General features: G+C 46.9%; 2 protein-coding genes across 12 annotated transcripts in view; one reads left to right on the plus strand and one right to left on the minus strand.

The window, feature by feature from the left end:
• Positions 1 to 15,106, minus strand: part of DRAM2 (DNA damage regulated autophagy modulator 2) — a 33,362-nt gene extending 18,256 nt beyond the window's left edge. For 2 of the 9 annotated variants that reach the window (XM_050956417.1, XM_050956412.1), the window contains exons 1-5: positions 15,011 to 15,106; positions 8,539 to 8,671; positions 6,138 to 6,401; positions 3,836 to 3,903; positions 2,807 to 2,946 (exon numbers count right to left, since the gene is read on the minus strand). In XM_050956417.1, the coding sequence (XP_050812374.1) occupies positions 2,807 to 2,946; positions 3,836 to 3,903; positions 6,138 to 6,268 (339 nt within the window). In that variant the 5' untranslated portion in view covers positions 6,269 to 6,401; positions 8,539 to 8,671; positions 15,011 to 15,106. Of the gene's footprint in view, positions 1 to 2,806; positions 3,008 to 3,835; positions 3,904 to 6,137; positions 6,402 to 6,590; positions 6,726 to 8,538; positions 8,672 to 15,010 lie in introns of all 9 variants that reach the window. The other 7 variants (XM_050956413.1, XM_050956415.1, XM_050956419.1 and 4 more) reach the window with 7 other exon arrangements.
• CEPT1 (choline/ethanolamine phosphotransferase 1) overlaps positions 15,026 to 23,072 on the plus strand; it is a 48,922-nt gene continuing 40,875 nt past the window's right edge. Inside the window, exons 1-2 of one of the 3 annotated variants that reach the window (XM_050956319.1) lie at positions 15,026 to 15,077; positions 16,944 to 17,349. In XM_050956319.1, the coding sequence (XP_050812276.1) occupies positions 17,011 to 17,349 (339 nt within the window). In that variant the 5' untranslated portion in view covers positions 15,026 to 15,077; positions 16,944 to 17,010. The other 2 variants (XM_050956317.1, XM_050956318.1) reach the window with 2 other exon arrangements.

Here is a 23,072-nt window from a genome sequence, read left to right on the forward strand (position 1 = left end):
AGTGGTCAAATATGTTTTTCTATATTGTCAGTTGTGACAAAGGTCTGTCCTTGTCTCTGTGGGTCCTGCGTTTCCTGATGGATTTCACTAGCCTCATTAACCCTTTTCTCTCTAGGGAGCCATTCCCATCATAAGCCAGGAGGGAAGTGAGAAGCTATCCTCCCTTGCACAGTCTCTGTTGTCTCCCAGTCTCAGTGATTAATCAGGGGGGAAGCCCAGGCCCACCCTCTACTCTGGGCTCCAGCCCTAGGACCCTAATAGTATCAGCTATGGTAGCTGACCTTTTAGGAACAGGACACGTACAATTCCCTGGGCTACTTCCCCACAGCAGCCTCCACTTCACCCTTACCTCAGGGCCTCCTTCTTGTGCCTAATATGGTGTTTACAGCACAGTCTCTCCAACAGTGCAACTTCTCACAGCTACTGACATGCACACCCACCTGCCTAACTGGGAGGTTTTTAAACTAGTTTCAGCCAGCCCCTGATTGGCTTCAGGTGTCCCAATCAACGTAGCATCCTCCCTGGCTTCTGGAAAGCTCTTAATTGGCCCCAGGTGTCTTAACTGACCTGGAGCAGCTGCCATTTACTTATCCTGGTACCAGGGATTTGTTTAACCTGGGGCTAATATCTATCTCCCACTACTTTTCTATAGCCATCTGGCCTTGCCCTATCACACAATGTAGAGATCAAGACTTGGCAGAAGCAGAGAAGTTTTCTTTGGGCTTGTCTGCATGGGGAAAATTGAGCTGGATCGCTATAGCACAATAATTATTCAATTACTCTGCTTATAGCTATGCCTGTCAATTACTCCTTGCAGACAAGCCTTCGGCCTCTCACATGCACCCATCTGGGCAGAGTTCTACGGAGCGGGATCCACTGACACCCTCAACAGTTTCTGCATCAACCATATCTGGGGTTCTCTGCTCGGTGTCCCCCTCAGGCTCCCTTCTTATGACCCTTTGACCTCACTCCTGTCCCTGTTCTTTTATTAGTTGTCCCCCGAAATCAGTGGGTTCTGTGGTCCTGTGGGTCCTCCCTTTAGGCTGAGGGGGATCCTTTAGCAGTGGGCGGGCTTCGCCCGCCCACTTCCCAGACACCCAATAGATGGGGCTAATATCTATCTCCCACTACTTTTCTATAGCCATCTGGCCTTGCCCTATCACACAATGTAGAGATCAAGACTTGGCAGAAGCAGAGAAGTTTTCTTTGGGCTTGTCTGCATGGGGAAAATTGAGCTGGATCGCTATAGCACAATAATTATTCAATTACTCTGCTTATAGCTATGCCTGTCAATTACTCCTTGCAGACAAGCCTTCGGCCTCTCACATGCACCCATCTGGGCAGAGTTCTACGGAGCGGGATCCACTGACACCCTCAACAGTTTCTGCATCAACCATATCTGGGGTTCTCTGCTCGGTGTCCCCCTCAGGCTCCCTTCTTATGACCCTTTGACCTCACTCCTGTCCCTGTTCTTTTATTAGTTGTCCCCCGAAATCAGTGGGTTCTGTGGTCCTGTGGGTCCTCCCTTTAGGCTGAGGGGGATCCTTTAGCAGTGGGCGGGCTTCGCCCGCCCACTTCCCAGACACCCAATAGATGGGCAGAGTTCTACGGAGCGGGATCCACTGACACCCTCAACAGTTTCTGCATCAACCATATCTGGGGTTCTCTGCTTGGTGTCCTCCTCTGCTCTGGAACCCTTTTGCTCACCCCTCGATCTTACTCCACTTTCTGCCCCCTCTTGATTTATCCTCCATAATTAGTGGAATATAATTTCTTTTTTGGCTCCTTTTTTCTGTGGGATCCTTCTTGTTAGCACTGAGAGTCAAATATGCTAATAAGCATAGCTGCCAAGTTCTGGTTTGTACCATGTGCCATTTTATATATAGCATTTAATTAACTAACTTGCATACAACCCTAAATTTAGGCCTAGTCAAACACACCATCCCTTGATCATTGGTGGGGTTAGCACATGGAGCTGAATAAAACTTGGCATCTCTAGCCAGGGTAGGTGAGTGGCCACAGGGAGGGAGGAGGAGCTAGATGGGTGCCTGCTAGGAGGTCAGGAAGTGCTGGGCCCGTGGAAGGATAGGAAGTGTTAAAGCTCCTGGGGGCAGCTGAGGACATTGGGTGCTGGGGCTCCCAGTGGGCACGGGCTATGTGGTATAACTGGATTTGAGGGAAGAGAGTAGGCTGGAGCCTGAGGCCAGTATCAAGCTCCTCACCTTGTGTTTCTGCTCCCACCAAATGCTCTAGCCACTTCCTGGCTTCTCACTTCTGGCCCTAATCCAGCAGGGGACGGCACCTGGATCCTTGTTAAGCAGGCTCCCCAGCAGCCAAAAGGTTGCATAACTGCAGATAAATGCCAGCATCCTTTTGGCAGATCAGCTGGATGCATGAGACTCCAACTGAGATGCGGATATGCATAACATGGCTACCAAATGCATGACTGTTGCCATCAGATGGGTGACACCTGGAAGCCCTGCATATGGCGTTTCTTGCTGGTGTGAATATTTAAAAGGTTATCAATTTGAGAGAAGGAAAACTCTGAAAAGGAAGATAATATTGTAGAGAAAGATAGACATTTGAGAGACAGGAGAAGGACAGAGTTTACTAGGGCTTGTAATTCTTCCAAAAATGTCTGTCTGTTTTGAAAGAAAACATACATAAAGGACCTGCTTTTCAGAGGTGGTGAGCACCGACAGCTATAACTTAAGTCAGTGGAGGCTCAGGACCTCTGAAATCTGGTCCAAAATACTGAATTGTCCTTTCAGTTTAACATCCAGAAAACTACAGACAGAACACAAACCTGGAAGTTGGCAATAATGCAAAGTCCAAAGCAGCTTATTATTCCAAGTGTAAAGCCAGCCTTATTTAATCTGGCGATCTTGGGTTCTCCTGGACTCAGAGCATAAACTTGTTTATAGCGAACATACACAGTAGCAATACCTGTGAACGAATAACCCAAATGCAGTGAGGCTTGAGTAAACAAGGAGACTATTCTTGTCAACTGTAAGGTGATAAGAGACAGAGGTCACTTATTTAAAAGGCAAAAACTACATTAAGGTCTGGTCTACACTAATGATGGAAGTCAATCTAAGTTAACACGAGTTAAGTTATGTAAATCTAGTAAGTTAAGTCGATATAGCTTAGCTCGATTTACAGCAATATCTACATTGCGCTATGTTGATGGCAGATACTCTCCTGTTGACATAGCCTCCACTTCTCGAGGAGGTGGAGTACTGAAGTCAACAGGAGAGCGCTCTGCCATCAACTTATCATGTTTTCACCAGACCCAGTAAATCGCAGTTGCTGCATTGATTGCAGCAGTGCCAATTTAGCCACTAGTGAAGACAAGCCCTAAGAGAGCAAAGTGAGGAACTCAAGTCAGGAAATAAAGTGAAGTGACAGAAATGCAATTACCTTCTGGTCAAGGCATGTAGTGTTTGTGATCCCAGATTAGATTAAACTGATTTTTAAAGACACAGGAGATTCCACTTCCCCCATGATGTCACTACTGGGCACAGTTAAGGTTATTGACTTGTCCTGGATGTGCATTTTCATAGCTTAACATGTCTTGATTTCTTTTAAGCTTAACCTTAACTATGAGTTTCCTGGACTAATAAATGCTTGGTTTGGGGATAATTATAACAATCCTATAATGCATTTCACCCAAAATAACTGATCTGTACTCTCAGCCTCACTCTCTTAATGTAGCTTTTGTCTGGGAATTATGGGTAAGTTAGTAATAATGAAACTAAGTAACTTAGCGTTCCTGTTTAATAACTTGTATTCCAGAAGTGTTTACAATGTGCTAGAGGTCATTGTATCTACTTACCTAAGAAAGTGGAAATATTTAACATAATCCCAAATAAGCATCTTTCAGGAGGTATTGTCCCTGTGTCACTGTAAGAAAAACAGTATATAAAACATGGTTCTCCATCATGTACTGTAAATTTCCACCCAAGAAATGCATCTTTATAAGAGGAGGGAAGGAAAGGAGAAACAGGGTCATGAAGCATTCAAAGCAGTTTCAGCTATTTTGTTGTACACTACTTAAGCAATTTACTGTGCTAGTTTCTAGGGCTGCAGAAGCCAACATGACTACCTGTTTGTTATGGGCACAATGTTTTTAGAACAGGAACAATATGTACAATCCAACTTAGCTATCCTGTTTATGTTAATTCTCCATAAAAAGTTAAAAGACAGTTAAGGCTGTAAAATGAAGCACTCTAAACTCTGAAAAGGCCAAAATTAAGGTTCCAACGGGACACACAGATTACCATACAGGGTTTTAATTACGCATTTTCAAAGTACACTTTCATCATTTAGTGTGCAGGATGGACTGTATACAGTGAATGTGGGAGCTGCTCATTATTTTTTATCTTTAACTGTTCAACATGTGGTCTCATATGTTATTCCCTGCACACAATCAAACATCTGCCTGATTCACTATAAACAAAGCAGACTTGCAGAGTTACATTTTTACACTTGTAAATGAGGGTCAAGATATTCAAAAGTGGCTAATAGGTTGGAAGCCCTCAATTTTTGGGTGCCCAACTTGAAATACTTTAACGGGGCCTGACTTTCTAAAGCAGGTGCTCAGCACTTTCTGAAAAAAAGGCCCCTTTAAAGTGTCTCAAATTTGGCTCTCAAAATCTCTGGAAAATCTTGCCTGACATTTCTGTATCTCCATTACACCACAGTGGAACTCTGAGTAAATCTATCAGAAGATCAAAAAGGCAGCAGTACTAATCATAAGAAAGGCAAAGACTGGGTATCAAGCCTCCAGGCAGGCTGGTCTCTCAAACTCTAAGGGTGAAGCTACCATACCCACATAAGAAAGAAGTAATGTTAGAAAGGAGAGTTTTAAAGAGACTAAATAATTAGTGAAAAGTTCTCACTGCTAATTTAATTTGTAAAGACCAGTGCAAAGGCCAGCATGAGGCCTTGGACCTGTTTAAATCCCTTTAAACCCTATTCTGAGGACCAAAGTAGGAATTAAGTGGCACATAGGCTTGGGGCTGGCTGTCCGCATGGGGTGAATCTCATCTTATGTGACTAACAATGTTTTAATACTCTTAACAGCAGCTAAAAATTGTGTGTGTGGTTTGTTTTTTTTAAATCCTGAATCAGAAGTGAAATCCTGGCCAAGTGAGAGTAAACCACATGACACAGAAGGGCAATAAACTAAGGAATATGAGAGATTAGATATAAATATACATTCTGGAATTCATGGAAAGCTAATTCTCCCTAGGTTTCATGCTGGATAGTTTTTGTTTTGTTTTGTTTTGAAATTTGCACAAAGCATGATGCCTTTTCTGACAAGGGCAGTTACAACTCATCTCTAACAGCTCAATAGTCAATGGATCAAGTTGTGAAGACTGCCAGTCCTTTCACCAAATGGAGGAGAAATTAGAGAGGGAAGATGATGGTAGGTCCAGGCATCTGAAGGACAGCAGCAGAGGCACATGCAGACCTTCCCTTAGTACTTCCAGAGAGATGTTAAATTCTGTGACTGTGCTTGGTTAGCAGAACTAAGAACTACCCATGGCTGTCTATGACACTGCACCCAGCAACTGATTTTAGTTAAAAAACATGTTAACACCAAAGAGGACAATATCCACATTTCAAATGAAAAAGGCATATTGTCACAGAACACGGGTTTCCAATCTCAAGATTGCATATGTAACCACCCTGCCCTTCCCATACGGCTAGAAAGGAGGGATGAGTCCAAGTACAGAAAAGGCCGAGAATTGGCGTCATAGAACAAGAACTCTGGATTCAGATACTTACTCTATGGCTCTGTGCTTCCAGTTATCCAAAATCTCTAGTGATCACTAAAACACCCCATGATATCATAATGACATTAACACAGGCCATGAAAACCTTAAAATGTAAATGTTTGTGTTTGTCCAAAAAATTAAACTAAATTAAATTAACAAGACAAGTATGGATGTTTGTTTTTTTTAAAAATAAATCTTCTTAGTTTAATGTTAGAACTGCTAATCCCAAAACAATATATTTTAAACTGCAATTTTTTTAAATGTTAGGGGAAACAACTGCATAAAAAGGAAAGGCCAGTTCTGGCATGAATACTGTGGTATGGTTAACAGTGCAACAGTTAGAGTTTTACTGACCTGATGTAGGGCACCAAAGGGTCGATATGACGTAGAAGGACTGCGGTAATATATGAAAATATGAAAGAAGCAGCTGACCAAACAACCAAAGCCGAAGGCAAGAAAGAGAGGCCTTGCTGAAACCACCACATTGCAGCACTGTTTCACAAGTCCAAACGCTGTGAAGAATCAAATATGCAAAAGATCTTTGGTTTCGTCTCAGTGTTTTTCTCTTCTTGAAGCCAAAGAGTGAATTGTGTTTAACATGCAGTCTCCATGCACATCCTGTTATAAACAGCCATAGTAAGAGAAGACAAATTGGATTTAGTATCACGGTCATTGAAAGCACAAAAGGAAGCTTTCAGGAAGTCACTGCTCTTTCAACCCAGAAGTAGCTTTAAAGTGAAAAGCAGAAACTTCTTTTGGAAACTTTCATACTGCAACTCACAGAAGAAAGCTAGAGAAGAAACTCACGGATGTCATTTTACTGCCTTAACATTTGTCTGCTTCCACAGCTGTGTCAGGAGAGCCACTGTGATGTGATTCTTTCTTTTCAACTCTATTTGTGCATAAAACCTCTCCAAGGTTAAACCATAGGGATCAGAGAGGCTATGAGAGAAGTAAGTACAGAATATGTCTCAGTGACAGTTTTACCAACAAAGGAAATTAAAGGTTCTACAACTGCCACTAACAACAAACTGGGCATATTTACAAAGTGACCTGACAACACGGAAATATTAGTAACTCTTGCACTTATCGAGCACCTTCCATCTGAGGCTCTCAAGACACTTTACCACCTCATACTTAAGTCAGTAAATATGTTCATAGATTTCTTTTGGCAAGAGCCGGCTGCTGCCATCCAGGACTTCCAGCACAACCACCACCTAATCCAGCTGCAGAGAAAGTTCCACTTACACACTTAGTTAGTTAAGTGCATCACGCTGTGTTTATACACCAATCCAGTTTTGAAAATCCGAGCCTCAGAGCAAGATTACCCTTCATACAGAGCTAGATGCACAGGTCCTGTGTGTAGCTGCGTCACCCCCACAAGAGCACAGGGAAGGAATTGTAATTCCTCCCTTGCTGCTAGGGGGAGGGGAAGACAGTAGTTTGCTACCGGCTCCAATCGGGAAACTAAAAATAGACCCCAGTTCTACAAAATCATGGTCTTGTGCTTTAACCACAAGGCCAGTCTTACATTCAAGAAACAACGGTCACAGAAACTGGTTAAGCCTAGTAGATGTAAGGGTCCAAAGAGATGAAAGATTGGAGACTGTGAACAGAGCAAGGGACAGGGCAAAAAAGACAAGGAGAAGTGAGCAATGTGGAGAGAGAGTGGTGATCAGAGAGAGTCAAAGACAGAACCCTCAGAAAAGAGCAGAGCCAGACGATGAATAAGGCAGTGTGGAGTCAGTCCAGAGCTGGATCGGAAATACAGCATTGAAACTAACCAGAATGAGGGTGGTCAGCTGCAGTGACAGGAATAGAGAAAGCCAGACATCAAAGTACAGGAAGAGAGACTGAGGGAGCCAGAGTGGTAGAGGATCCTATGGATGGGGAGGGAGAGACTAGATAGAAAGGAACAGATTGTATGGGAAGAGAGAATCTGAAAGTGATGAGGAGACTCCTCCTCTCCAGCCAGTGGATGGGGAAATGAGAGAAGGAGAAACTAGATTCCAAGAAGGGAGCAGAAGCCGAGTCGAAGAGAGAGAGATGGGTATCAGAGTGAGGAAGTAGGAGATAAAGTGTGAGGTCTCATCCCTGAATTATCTCTGAGCCTCCTTGAGTGTAATGAGTGATCAGTTACTTACAGGGTTCAGCCAATCCACAGGCGAGATCCTGCTAGGTGATCCCAAGGCAGGTACATAGGTTCCTGGGAAGCAGCTTCTCTAGTCTGCTCAATGTCACTACTTGGCTTGGAACACTGCCCTTACTGCTGCTCCTGCTCTAGCGTGTACCTGTGGCTGTTTCCCACCTAGCCTGCCCCGGTTCCAGCCTGCATCTGCCCCTACCTCAGCTGTGAACTCTGACAAAGATAACAGATTGACAGGAAGTGGAGTAGTAGGAGGAAAGAGATCGGGGGTGGCAGGCGAAGAGTCCAAAGGGCAAGCATAAAGCCAGGAGACAGAGCAGGAATAGGAAAGGAAGGATATGAAGATGTATTTTGCTATGATGCATGATAGTCTCTAGCATGGAGGTGGATGGGGATACAGAGGCAGAATTAAGGTTTGGTGGGAATCTGAAGTGCACAAGTGCACATGTACTAACTTTCTGCCCCTTAATATTTCATTTTCAAGCTATTAATAAAATAACAATAGCACTTTCGTGAACTTCCATTATAGGATTGCTGTCAAAAGTCTTAAAAGAGCAACACTCTGATGCAGAAACTACAGAACCCTAACCACCAAAAAAGAAAATCAACCTTCTGTTGGTGGCATCTGCCTCAGATGATGAAAATGAACGTGCGTCAGTCCGCACCGCTTTGGATCAATATCGAGCAGAACCTGTCATCAGCATGGAAACGTCCTCTGGACAGTTAGGTTAGGTTTAAAAACCTATAAAAACCAAACAGGTAAAAACAATTCAACCTTTGTAAGTTCAACTTTCACGATTAAGAGATTGCGCTACAGTACCTGTATGAGGTGCACTGAAAAACACTATTTCTTTCATCTTTTTACAGTGCAAATATTTGTACTAAAAATAATAATATAAAGTAAGCTTTACCTTGTATTCTGATTTGTAACTAAAATCAATATATTTGAAAATGTAGAAAACATTCAAAAATATTTAAATAAATAGTATTCTGTTATTAACAATGTGATTAAAACTGTGAAATTGTGATTTTTTTTTAAATCTCGCAATTAATTGCGATTAATTTTTTTAATCCTTTGACAGACCTAATTGGAAGTGTTAGCAGACTCCATAAAGAAAAGTGTTAATATAACAAGATGTCAGATAAGTGTTTTAGGCTTATAGATTTTTAAGGCTAGAAGGGACCATTAATTGTCCAGTATGACCCCCCTGCATCACACAAGCTATAGAATTTCACCAGTACACCTCTATCCCGATATAACCCGGTCCTCGGGAGACAAAAAATCTCACCACGTTATAGGTGAGACCGCGTTATAGGTGAGACCGCGCTTTGACCCCCGGTTCCTTGTTCCCTGACCGCCCCCTCCAGAGACCTCCGTCCCTAATCACCCCCAGGACTCCGACCCCTACCCAATGCCCCTGTTCCCTGGATGCTCTGACCCCATTCCTCCCATCCCGACAGGCACTCACCGGCAGCAGCAGGAAGCAGAGCAGCCTGGCCATCTGCTCCACTCCGCCAGCTCCCAGCTGCAGCACTCTGCTTTCTGCCATCGGTGAGGGCGGGGAGGTTGGGGAAAGGATGCCCACCACACTCACCTGTGGCAGGAAGCAGAGCAACACCGCCCCAGCCTGCTCCGCTTTCCTTGCCCCGGCCCCAGCCGTGTAGCTAGGGGGCAGCTGGGGAAAGGTCCTGCACACACCTGCGGTGGGAAGTGGAGCGACACAGCTGGGAGCTGGCGGAGTGGAGCTGGCTGGGGCTGGGCTGCTCCAGGCCCCCCGCTAATCCCCCGGGCCACTCTGGGATTGCGGGGCCCCCAAAAGTGCCCTCCCACAGCTCCAGCCCACCAGACCCTGGGGGGGGAGCCCCTAACCACCCCCTAGACCCTCTGCCCCTTATCGAACCCCTCGGCCCCGGCCTGGCCCTGCACCCTTAACATGCTGCTCAGAGCAGCATATCAGAGCTTTACCGCATTGTATGTGAACTTACATTATATCGGGTTGCGTTATATCGGGGTAGAGGTGTAATTCAATGCTACCGACTGTTCTGATTTTATTGAGGATTTTTGTGAATATACTAGAATCTCAGCTTTCATTTTTTAAAATTAATTGTCCTCCTTTGTGGAAAAAACCTTGAAAACAAGAGCTTTAAAGACTCAAATAGCAAAAATAAGAAGAACCCAAGATCCACTATTTAAAAAAGTCTTTTTGGCTTTACAGTCACAACGCAACATGTTTAAGTGTTGTACTTGCTTGGTTAGAAATATAGTGATAACTTTCAAATCAGTGGCAAATATCCAATCTCTACACACATGTTCTTATGAGAAATTAAAGAAAGTTGTTAAGTAAAATTTGAGCTTTATTAAGATAGTTTGAGCATGCCAAAAATACTAGTGTACACATCCACATAAAAAGTAAGTCAGAAATAAGACTATACAACTCTGTCTGAGAAAAAGCTTGTGAGATACAATGCTGAACTTCTGTTCAGAAATGTAACTGTCTCCAAAGGAAAAGAATCCTGTTAAATGTAAGGTACTTCAATTTAGTTACCAACTTTAGCAAGCAGAGAATTTGTCATAAAAAAGTTAGTTATCATATACTGGACTATTACGGCAACTAAATTAGTAGAGGTATGCAAGAAATGATAAACATACAAAATTCTGTATCTCTAGCTAAAGATATAGAAAAAATGATATCATGTATTGTAGTAGCTGAGAAACATGATGATGTAATCAACTATATCACAGTGCAATACTCATAAGAAGGCACTGAACATGCAGCCTTAACTTTAGAATTTCCTGCCTTTGAGTGCTGAACTGTTCAACATCAGTTTGACTAATGTATTTATTTAATCTATTCATAAGGTCACTGTAATATTAAGATGTAGCACAAGGTCAGACTTTCTGAAGAATGGTAAGGATGTACATGAAAGCATATAGGTGACACTCCATATAATTGTGCTTTTGTGAACATCCAATGCCAGGATTTTGTGTACAAAATCCATTCACCCTAGCAACTTCCTGTGCTTAGAAAAGCCTTCTATATTTTGTCCACGAAGCACCCCTTCTCAACTCTTTCATATTTCTCTTTAAAACTCACTTCTAAGAATTCTTCTACTCTCCTCATAGCCAATCTCTTCATGCTCCCTCACCTAGACAGCTGCCCTGTGTCCTGCCTCTTTTTATTTTTTCTAATTGTCCAATTAAGGACTGTATTGTGCAGTTGGAGCTGTCTGGGCAGATGCCTGTGCATAGGTAGGCCTTGCACAGTGTAAGCAGAGAAGGGAGTGTGTCTTCACTTTATCTGTAAAGTGTGGTGTACATTTATGGTATTGTATAAATCAGCGGTCCCCAATGCGGTGCCCGCGGGCGCTGCGTCCTGGCTGGTGGTCAAGCATCCGCCAAAATGCTGCCAAAATTTGTCATCTAGAGGCATTGCTGCTGAAATGCTGCTGAAATTCGGCAGCATTTCGGCGGATGCTTGACCGCCACCACGGTCCTTTCACTGGCACCTGCCAGACGAAAAGATTGGGGACTGCTGGTGTAAATGATTAACAGTTTACTCTATGAAGATGTCCTATGGCCTATGTCTATGTAAAGAACTATGTCAACAAATACTTAAACTCCCTTGCTACGTCATAAAAATCCTCCTTTGCCAACTGGTCTAGATATACACAAATGTAGGCGTCTTTTTTCCTGATGTATTTAAGTATTCTTAAATAGTTATCTCAATCTCTGGCTCTTTATATCCATTTTCTGAAGGAGTATTTTTTTTTAGACTTCTGTTGGATAGACTATTAAAGCACTTAATTACCTATAATTACACTTGATAAATAATGCAAGAGGAAGAGAGAAATGATCAGGACTAGGCAAGGGCTAGTAAAGATGATTTTAAATGAAATCTGAAAAAAAGACAGAACTGGAAAGGAAAGAACTCCCACAGCTGCAGGGGTAAAACTGTCTGGTGAAGGGGGCAGAGATGAGCTGGGAGGGGGGGAAATCAATAGGCTGGAGCAAGTCAATGAAGAGCTTAAAAACCTAAAAAACTCCTTTGAGGATAGGTATGATGTGGTTTTGTTTCTTTGAATGTGTGCGGTGTGCAGGAATATTCTACACATGATTAAGTTGAGAGATCTAGGACTTTATGAAGCTATGGAAAAGGGATTTTGTAATAATAAAGATGATAGGCTGTCAAGGCATGGATGAGTTAGAGTTAAAATTTTTGCTTAAGTGGCCTGTAATGCAGAGTAAGCAGAAATCTCAACAGCAGCTGTGAAAGAAGGAAAATTCTGAGCTAAGGATGATGTCCAGGAACACAGGAGTTAAATACAGCATGCCCCTCTCAGGAATGGATTGGAGAGGAATGAGAATGAGCTGTATCTGAGATAAGTATTTCCATCCCCGAGACATTGTGTTGAAGCAAGCAGGCGCACAGGTGCACATTACTTTGTCAAGACAAGCACAAGGAATGGATAGGGAGGAGTCATTAAATGTGTCAAAAGGGTTCATTTGAATATTGTATTGTCTCAGGGCAAAAGCTAAAGGTAAAGCTAAGGTGACTAAAAAGGAGGCGGCGGGTTGGAAAGCCCAGAGAAACAAGGAGTAATACACACCACAAAGTAAGAGTATTGATGCACAGAAAGAACCCCCTGGCAGTTAGTCTGATCTGAGCCAGGCTGAAGGGAAATTTTTTAAAAAGGGGTTGGGCAGTGGTGAAGCTTTAGAAAGGAAATTCCAAAGGAAAAAGCATCAGTTAAGTAAGCAGGAAGGGTGAGGAGAGATGGAAGGGCTTGGATCACACCAGGACCAAGAGAATCAGCCAGGAAGGGTAACAGGAGGCGTGAAGAGCATCACTGGGACAGGGCAGAAAGAGGGGGTGGGGAGCTGGATCAGGACAATGGGAGGTGTAAAGGGATGAGTTAGTACAGCAGATCAGTGGCAGGAGAGGGTAGGGGGCTGGGGAGGTGTGAGGTGAAGAGGCAGGAGGGGGTGCAGGGCAGTGTAGAGGTGAGGGGGCAGGGCAGTGGGGGGAAGGAGTACAAGGGGATCAGTGTAGGAGAGCAGAGCAGTGAAGGAGCAGGGCAGTGGGGAGAAGGGGTACAGGGGGGTGGGAGAGGAGGGTCAGGGCAGTGTAGGGGGGTGGGAGAAGGGGGCAGGGCAGTGGGGGGAAGAGGTACGAGGGGATCAGTGTAGGTGGGAGGGGGCAGGGCAGTGTAGGGGTGAGGGAGGCGGGACAGTGTGGGGAAGGGGTACGGGGAGGATCAGGGCAGTGTAGGGGGGTGGGAGGGGGGCAGGGCAGTGTAGGGGTGAGGGAGCAGGGCAGTGGGGGGATCAGTGTAGGGGGTAAGGGAGCAGGGCAGTGGGGGGAAGGGGTACGGGGAGGATCACTGTAGGGGGGTGTGAGGGGGCAGCGCAGTGTAAGGATGAGGGGGCAGGGCAATGGGGGGTTGTGTAGGGGGGTGGGAGGGGGAGCAGGGCAGTGGGGGGAACGGGTACGGGGGAATTAGTGTAGGTGGGAGGGTGCAGGGCAGTGTAGGGGAGTGGGAGGGGGCAGAACAGTGTAGGGATGAGGGAGCAGGGCAGTGGGGGGATCAGCGTAGGTGGGGCAGGGCAGTGTAGGGGTGAGGGAGCAGGGCAGTGGGGGGATCAGTGTAGGGGGGTGGGAGAGGGCAGGGCAGTGGGGGGAAGGGGCACAGGGAGGATCAGTGTAGGGGGTGGGGGGCAGGACAGTGTAGGGGGAGGGAGCAGGGCAGTGGGGGGATCAGTGTAGGGGGTGGCAGGGGGTACGGGGAGGATCAGTGTAGGGGGTGGGGGGCAGGACAGTGTAGAGGGAGGGAGCAGGGCAGTGGGGGGAAGGGGTACGGGGAGGATCAGTGTAGGGGGTGGGGAGCAGGACAGTGGGGGATCAGTGTAGGGAGGTGGGAGGGGGCAGGCCAGTGGGGGGAAGGGGTACGGGGAGGATCAGTGTAGGGGGTGGGGGGCAGGACAGTGTAGGGGGAGGGAGCAGGGCAGTGGGGGGAAGGGGTACGGGGAGGATCAGTGTAGGGGGTAGGGGGCAGGGCAGTGGGGGATCAGTGTAGGGGGGTGGGAGGGGGCAGGGCAGTGGGGGGAAGGGGCACAGGGAGGATCAGTGTAGGGGGTGGGGGGCAGGACAGTGTAGAGGGAGGGAGCAGGGCAGTGGGGGAAGGGGTACGCGTGGATCAGTGTAGGGGGTAGGGCAGTGGGGGATCAGTGTAGGGGGGTGGGAGGGGGCAGGGCAGTGGGGGGAAGGGGTACGGGGAGGATCAGTGTAGGGGGTGCGGGGCAGGGCAGTGGGGGATCAGTGTAGGGGGGCGGGAGGGGGCAGGGCAGTGGGGGGAAGGGGTACGGGAGGATCAGTGTAGGGGGAGGGAGCAGGGCAGTGGGAGATCAGTGTAGGGGGGTGGGAGGGGGCAGGGCAGTGGGGTGAAGGGGTACGGGGAGGATCAGGGTAGGGGGCAGGGCAGTGGGGGAAGGGGTACGGGGAGGATCAGGGTAGGGTGCAGGGCAGTGGGGGAAGGGGTACGGGGAGGATCAGGGTAGGGTGCAGGGCAGTGGGGGGAAGGGGTACGGGGAGGATCAGGGTAGGGGGCAGGGCAGTGGGGGGAAGGGGTACGGGGAGGATCAGGGTAGGGGGCAGGGCAGTGGGGGAAGGGGTACGGGGAGGATCAGGGTAGGGTGCAGGGCAGTGGGGGGAAGGGGTACGGGGAGGATCAGGGTAGGGGGCAGGGCAGTGGGGGAAGGGGTACGGGGAGGATCAGGGTAGGGGGCAGGGCAGTGGGGGAAGGGGTACGGGGAGGATCAGGGTAGGGGGCAGGGCAGTGGGGGAAGGGGTACGGGGAGGATCAGGGTAGGGTGCAGGGCAGTGGGGGGAAGGGGTACGGGGAGGATCAGGGTAGGGGGCAGGGCAGTGGGGGAAGGGGTACGGGGAGGATCAGGGTAGGGGGCAGGGCAGTGGGGGGATCAGTGTAGGGAGGTTGGGGGGGCAGGACGGACTCGGACCCGGACCCGGCTCGGTGCCTGGCAGACCCCGGGGGGAGCGCGCTCTCTGCCCCGCGGGTGCCTTACCTCGGGCTCTCCTGGCTCATCCCCATGGCCTCTCCGCCCAGGCAGCGCGTGCACGGCAGGGACCAGGGTGAGTGAGCCTGGGACGCGCGCGCGCGCCACACGCCCAGTCCCGCGCGCTCCAGGGCCGGGCTCCCACACCCACCTCTCAGCGCGCGCTCCCGAGTCACCCCGTCCCCGGCTCATTTACGGCAGCCGGAAAAGGGACGTAAAAGCGGCGCCGTGCCTGTGCGGAGAGAGGCTGAGGTAAATGCCGGGTCCTCCGACGGAGGCTGAGGGGCCGAACCTCGAAGTTCGCGGGGTCTCGGGCTCCGTGTGACCGGCTCCTCCGGGGAGGCGGCAGCCGGAGTCTCTGGCCCCGGGCTCCCTGGTGTGTGCGGGGTGCTGGCTCTAGCCCCCGAGGGGTCCCTGCCGGCTGAGCGGGCGGCCTGAGCGAGCCGGGGGGGCCAGGCCGGGAGTGGGGTGTTTCCGTCCGGTTTTGTAGCTTCCGGTGGAGCGAGTTCTGGAGCTTCCCTTTGTGCGGGGCGATTTGCTGTCCTGACTCATCCACCCCCACCGAGCAGCGCCGGGGCTTGGGCTTCTCTAAAACATCGCTGGGGCCAGCAGCCGCGGGCAGCAAAACTCCCTCCGGTTTCTCAGAAAATCGGTGTCACTGGAAAGCAAATGTAGCTGGAAGTCCTACAAGCTCTCTGAGTTACTCAGCGACCTAGGCGGTTGTGGTAGTTTAGAAAGTCAGTTGTATTTAAAAGCAGCAAAGAATCCTGTGGCACCTTATAGACTAACAGACGTTTATTTGTTGTATTTAAATGGCTTGATATGTAAACCTTCTGTTCCCCCCCCCCCTCCCCCAAAACGCAACCACCTTTCTTCCGGACTCCTAGGTATTTAATATTCTAGTCGACAACTTGCATTGCACATTGTCTTTCCAAATGTAATCCGTGAATATGCTAGTTGGAGACTACTCATATCCAGCTTCTTGTCCACTGTAACCCCTAGGTCCTTTTCTGCAGAACTGCTTCCTAGTCATTCTGTCCCTAGTCTGTAGCAGTGCATGGGATTCTTTCGTCCTCGGTGCAGGACTCTGCACTTGTCCTTGTTGAACCTCATCAGGTTTCTTTTGGCCCAATCCTCTAATTTGTTTAGGTCCCTCTGTATCCTGTCCCTACCCTCCAGTGTATCTACCACTCATCCCAGTTTAGTGTCATCTGCAAACTTGCTGAGAGTGCAGTCCACACCATCCTCCAGATCATTAAAGATATTGAACAAAACCGTCCCCAGGACCGATCCTTGGGGCACTCCGCTTGAAACTGGCTGCCAACTAGACATGGAGCCATTGATCACTACCCGTTGAGCCCAATAATCTAGCCAGCTTTCTATCCACCTTATAGTCCATTCATCCAGCCCATACTTCTTTAACTTGCTGGCAAGAATACTGTGGGAGACCGTATCAAAAGCTTTGCTAAAGTCGAGGAATAACACATCCACAGCCCCAGGCATGCTACCCTCTATATTAGAGAAAGCAATTTTGAAGAAACGGGACTTGCACTTGGATTGGAAGATGGTTGGGTTTGTGATGGTCTTTGGTTTCTGATGCATATCAGTGGTGTATATTTCCACTGGAGCTAGAAACAAGGCCAAGGGCAGCAGTTTATTTGCCAGGAGAGGCAACAAGGGGTGAAAGCTAGTGCTACTTGTGGCTATAATTTTTTTATGTGCTCACATGTTCAGTAGTAGCTGAGCTGAGATGACACTTCCATTCCCCTCCAAAATTCCTCTTTGCAAATGCCTCTGAACACTGTCTTAGGACACATTTGGTTTGCAACCGGCCCGGGCTGTCAAATGTCAGACTTACAATTGTGTTACGCTTAGAGGTTGAATACTACTAAGTTAGTTACATTTTCTTCCTCTTAAATATATCTGTATTCCTTTGTTCCAGGTAGAGCAGAATCTTAAGACTTCACAATTGTAACCTGCCAAATAAAAATTCCAAGGCTAACCAATCCATGAGTGGGCATCGATCCTCAAGGAAGCGATGTGGAGAGGCACGCTTAGAATCCCCTATGGATTGTGGTCATGTTCCTGCTACAGTGTGTGTGTTACGCAGGTTGGTTCAGTTGCCTACACCGCCATTGTCAAAGCACCAGCTAAAGCGGTTAGAAGAACACAAATATCAGAGTGCTGGACAGTCCTTGCTTGAGCCACTAATGCAAGGTTACTGGGAATGGCTAGTTGGAAGAATTCCAGCCTGGATTGCCCCAAATCTGATCACCATTACTGGACTGTTAGTAAACATATGTACAACAGTAATATTAGTGTATTACTGTCCAACAGCTGTGGAGCAGGTAAGATATGGGCTTTTAACTATGACAAACTTCATATTTAGTGTGAGTAGCATGGAGCCAACATTATTTTGGCTGTGTTCTTGTGTTTGGAGAAGAGGTTGTGTTGCACTGAGTGATCCACAGTTCTTATTTTGAGCTGTTCTGTGGACACACATGATATGTGGAGTTTTTTTTCTTTAAAGAGGTCTTCCTACTAATGTTAACTACACACAAATGCTTATAAGTGGATTTCCATGTTGGCACTTCCTGAAGAAAACAGCTGGGTTCTGCTGCTTGCTAGTTACACTGGGGCAAGTGAAAGTGATGTCAAGGGCAACATGCACTAATGTTGTGTTGTCTGTCTGGCCCTGCCCAAACACTATGTGAAACATTCAGTCAAGGAATATGTAATGTCACAATAGAATGGGAAGGGAGCTCAAGCTTTTCTAGTAGCAATTGTGTGGGGGCTGCTGGAGACAGAGAAAAATTTGGTTTGCATCGTCACAGGAAGCTGCTGAGTTCCCATGGAAGCCTTAAGAAAAGGAAGCTGGACCTATCCTGTCTTGGCATTGCATGTATAGTTACCACCTGTTTTTCATTACTTGTGATTGGACAGTGGTCACCTGAAGCTCTGTGTAGACTAGTTTCTTGTTGTGTTGTAATTCAAACTGAATTGATAGGTAGGTCTGATGCTTCTTGGTGCATGCAGGGCTGTGAGTCACCTCATTACTACCTGCCCCCAGCATGAGGAAGTCTTGCCTGTGCTAGCTGGGTGATAGCTCCTTAACACAGCCAGCCTGTCAGCCACTCAAGCACTCTCCCATGGGCTACACCAGCCCTGGCTTTGCCTTGCAGATTGACAGTAGATGCACTGCAGCCCCTGACTCCCATTGAAGTGTTGCCATGTGGTATCCAGCCCTGATCACCCAGTATACCACAGTTTTTTACCATAGACTACCGCTCCTCTGTTATGCACAGCACTTGAGTTCAATTATAAAATAGAAATTTATTTTATAATAGATTCAGTTAAAAACAAGCCAGTGTGAGAGATGGGAATAATGCTTGATTTATAGGTAATCAGGACATGCAATCTGGAGCCTAACTTAACTAACAAGTTATCCTTATCTTAAGCTTACCTCACTCAAAGTTCTTTCCAGCATTTTCAGCCAAGCTTGCCTGACAATCCTGTTTTCATTAAGCAAACTTTGCAGTCAGTTTACTTCCTCAGTGAGGGATGCCATGGTGTCGATCTGCATACCCATGTATACCAGAATAGGCCTTTTAATATCCACCTGAAAATAGGTTGGGTTGAAAAATACTAAGGTCTTGGCTACACTTGCGAGTTACAGTGCATTAAAGGAGCCCCGGGTGCACTAGCTCACTACCTGTCCACACTGGTAAGGCATGTAGAGCGCTCTGACTCTGCGGCTAGAGCGCTGCTGGTACTCCACCTTGGCGAGTGGAATAATGTTTGCTGGAGCACCCCAGCATCAATGTGAAGGAGGTGTTGCATTACTGTGCTCTGATCAGCCTCTGGAAACGTCTCATAATCCCCTTAAATCAAGTGGCCACTCTTGTCATTGTTTTGGATATGTCCTTTGAAAGCTCCGTTTGACAGCTAGCTACTTATCTGCTCTGAGACAAAGCAACCATTACTGTGGAATGCTGTGTGTGTGTGTGTGTGTGCGTGCATGCGCGCGAAAGAGAGAGAGAGGCGGGGGGAGGTCTGCTACTGTCTGAACTTACAGGACAGCATGCTGACATGCTCTTAGCCCTGCAAAAACCCCCTCTCTCTCCCCACACATACACACAACACACTCCCTGTCACACTCTACCCCCCACACACATTTGAAAAGCACATTGCAGCCACTTGCATGCTGGGATAGCTGTGGCCTTTGCAAGAGCTGCTAATGTGGCCACACCAGTGTGCTGGCAGCTGGCAGTGTGGACAGACTACAGTGCCTTCCCTACTGCGCTCTACGAAGGCTCGTTTAACTCAAAGCGCTCTACATCTGCAAGTGTAGGCATGCCCTAACAGTCGAGCAGCTCCACTGGTGTTAGCACTGTATGGAGTGCCATTGTTACATGCTTAGAATGGGTTGGTCTAAGAAGACAAATGCTTAAAGTTCTGGCATCTGCCTGCAGCCCTTCTTGCTATTATCACCAGTGGAGGCATACTCTTTGGAAAGAAGTCTAGTGTTTTTATTTTAAGGTGGTGAATGCTGCTTTAACTTTATTTCCCTTATGTATTTCAGCAGTCTAGTTACATGATCACATACTCCTTCTCAAATAATACAACACATTATAAAACTTGTTCTATACTATTAACTGCAATCTGTTGTAGTACAATATAATACTTACTCCTAGGGAAATTCTGCACCACAGCACGTGTGCAGAATTCATGTCCCCACACAGATTTCTCTGATTCCCTGCAGAAAAATGACTTTGACAGGGATGCCAAGGGACGCTGCCAAGAGCAGTCCCGCACTACTCCTTAGCAATACAGGTACATCATTTTGGGTGTCTGGAGCAGCAGGTGGAAAGGTAAATCACTGCGGGGCTGAGGACACTCCAGCCAGTGGCTCCTACCTTGAGCCAGGGTTAGCTGCTAGTCTGGCTGGGCTGGAGGCAGGAGAGGATGGGACTTCCTCAGCCCTAGCCACTCTTTGCAGGGGAAATGTTAGACCCACCTCCAGAAACCTCCCCCAGCTGCAGGGAGCTCAGCATCTTCCCCTGCTTCCTGCCCCCATCGCTCCTCAGCTGGAGTGGGGGGAAGGAGCACTATATGGGGAGCTGCTCCCCCATCCACTCAACCCCCATGCATCTGGACCTCCCACACCCAGACACCCCTGCTAAGCCTCCCTCTGGTACATCCAGAACCCCCCTTGCCCTCCGTACCTGAACCTCAGCCCCTGCATCTGGAGCCCCCTGCCTCCGGACCCCCACCCCTGCACCCAGACCACCCCCAACTGAGTGCCCTGCACTCAAACCCCCCATCCTGATGCACCACCCCTATGCCACTGACACTCCCTCCCATGAGCTGCACCTAGACCCCCCCCGATGAGACACTCCCCCCACCCCCAGTACCCAGACTCCTCTGCTGAGCTGCAACCATCTTCACCTGGAAACCTCTGCATAGTCCCACTGCTGCTGCACCTGGGACCCCCCTCCCATGTGCATTCAGATCCCCCCACACCTAGACTTCCCCACTGAGCTTCCTGCACCCAGACTGTTCCACACAGAATCCTCTCACCCCACATCTGGATTCCCCCCAACACTGAGCCCCTCCACACTTGGATCCTGCCTGGTTGAGCCTGCCTGCCCCACACCTGGTGCAGAGGGACAGGGCTCCAGGGTGTTTCTGGGGCAGGCCCAGGCCTTGTGCTGTGTCAGGGTCAGGTGCAGCCTCATTGCTGAACACAGGTCCTGGGGTAGGGGGGGCTGCAGGGTGATCCTCCACCTTCATGCAGCCAGTGGCCTGTGCACCCCACTGCCATGCTGGTGCTTCTGCATTTATTTATTGACAAAACTTGCACAATTTTAAAATATTGTGTGCAGAATTTTTAATTTTTTGGTGCAGAATGGCCTCAGGAGTATACTGTGTATAACAAAGTTCATGAAAGAGACAAGGTGAGTGTGGTAATATCTTTCATTGGACCAACTTCTGTTGGTGAGAGAGAGAGAGAGAGAGAGAAGCTTTTGTGCTACTGAGCTCTTCCTTAGGTCTGGGAAAGGTATTCAGGGTCTCAGATCTTGTTTTTTAGTGTAAGTAGTTAGCATGTATTCTAAGGGACCATTTAAGCTGAAGTTAATGAAAGTCACTTGTTTGAAAATACACACTAAAACATTCTTAGACAACATATGTAATACTGAATAAGGATAGTGAAAAGTACAAGCTGGCAGAGAGGGGTTTAAAATTAAAATAACTTTCAACACCTCTGTCCTAAGTGTGCTTTGGTAATACATTTTACTATAAATACCTTAATGCTAATTATTTTAACTGGATATAGAAAAACACGCATGGGTCTGTTTAGGAAAAATCTCAATTTTCAGTTTGTACTTTTCGATTTAGAAATAATGTTAGGGGTTTTTAAAAAAAACTTACATTCTTATGTGACATTCAAATAACAACATACAATACTTGGATCAAGTAACCTTTGACTGTTCTCACCACAGTGTGAGTATCTATCTACTGCAAGTCAATGTGACTTAAGTTCTGAAGTCACTTAGATGTGTTTGAAAATCTTACTGTCATCAAACAATATAAAGTTACTACAGTTCTAAAGTATATTTAGTTTAGTAGCAAACAGCTAGCGATATTCTACAATAACAAATTAGCATTCAATGGGATAACTGTCTCCAATGGGGAAAACTGTCCTGTTATGTGTAGTGCACGGGTACTGACAAAAATGATGAAAACGCATATCTTAGAGAGAGGAACTTGTATTAAAAAAGCAAATTATAAGTTGAAATTGAAAACAGTGTAAATGTATAGGTTGGTACTCTAAGATTGTAGGAGAAAACTGGATGACAGTGAAGTAATATAAAGACATAAAACTACTGTAGTATGTGTGCACTAGGAGTAAAATGAAGTTTCACCCAGTAAACTGTAATGCTTCTCAAAGTATTGGATCCATGTGATTTGCTATAGTGTATAAAATTGGGCTATACCTATATGCCTACTTTTGCAAAGAATTCTGAGAACCTCAAGAGAGGGGTGGGGGAGCTCTAGTAAAAAACATTATTATTTATTATTTGCATAACTGGTATTGCAACTGACTTGGGTTTAGTTTTGAGCTTGACATGTAGGTCATGATGCTACTACTGTGAAGCTTATTGCAGGATTGGGGCCTCATTTCATACGTACCAACGTTCAGAGCAAAGGCTGTCCTGTTGATGCATGCATAGCTAACTTATGGCTTGTCTACATGGCCCCAGATTCAGACTACAGAGGTATGAACTGCAGCTCACACTAGTGTGCTATGCTGTAACTCTCCCAGGTAGACTCTGTGGGCATGAACCTGAACTAGGAACCTTTTAGTTAGCTTAGCCCTGTTTGAAAGAAGACTGTTAACATGAACCTGATACCTCTCAGCTTGCAGCAGCAGTGTCCACATGAGGGAGTTGAAGTGCAGCATACCAGTGTGTTCTGCAGTTCACACCTCTTTAATCCAAATTGCCGGGGGGAGGGGTAGGCGTAGCCCTAGTGGCATAGCAAGTATATGTATTTCATGGTGTATAGCAAATGAGACATGGCTCTGGAAGAGTCTTGTTTCATTTGTTACACATCTGTTTAGTGTGACTGTCAGCTTCACTCTGCTTCCATAAACTACTCATGGAAAATGGAACTACTTATGCATCTCTCGTATCCCTTTTTGTAAAGCATTTTGAGATCTACAGATGAAAAAGTGCAAAATATTACTGGCCCCACTTTACAGATGTGAAAACTGAGACTAAGATAGGTTGAAGGATTTCCGATGATGGCGCTAATAGCGACTTAAACTTTAACCACTTAACCAAAGGATTTGGATTTGAATCCTTGATCTAGCTAAGACTTGGTACCTGTTTTGTCATCTGTAAAACAGGGATTTTAATACTGAATAATGTACCTCACAGCCACATCTGGATTATTAAAGAGGAATGTTCATGGTGTTTTTAATGACCACAGACTGGGAGAAAGCAGCGTTACTTAGAAACTGGAAGAGCTGTTATATTGGGTGGCGTTATATTGAGATAGCAGTGTA

The sequence above is a fragment of the Gopherus flavomarginatus genome, chromosome 5 (genome assembly GCF_025201925.1).
Source record: "Gopherus flavomarginatus isolate rGopFla2 chromosome 5, rGopFla2.mat.asm, whole genome shotgun sequence".
Lineage (NCBI taxonomy): Eukaryota > Metazoa > Chordata > Testudines > Testudinidae > Gopherus > Gopherus flavomarginatus.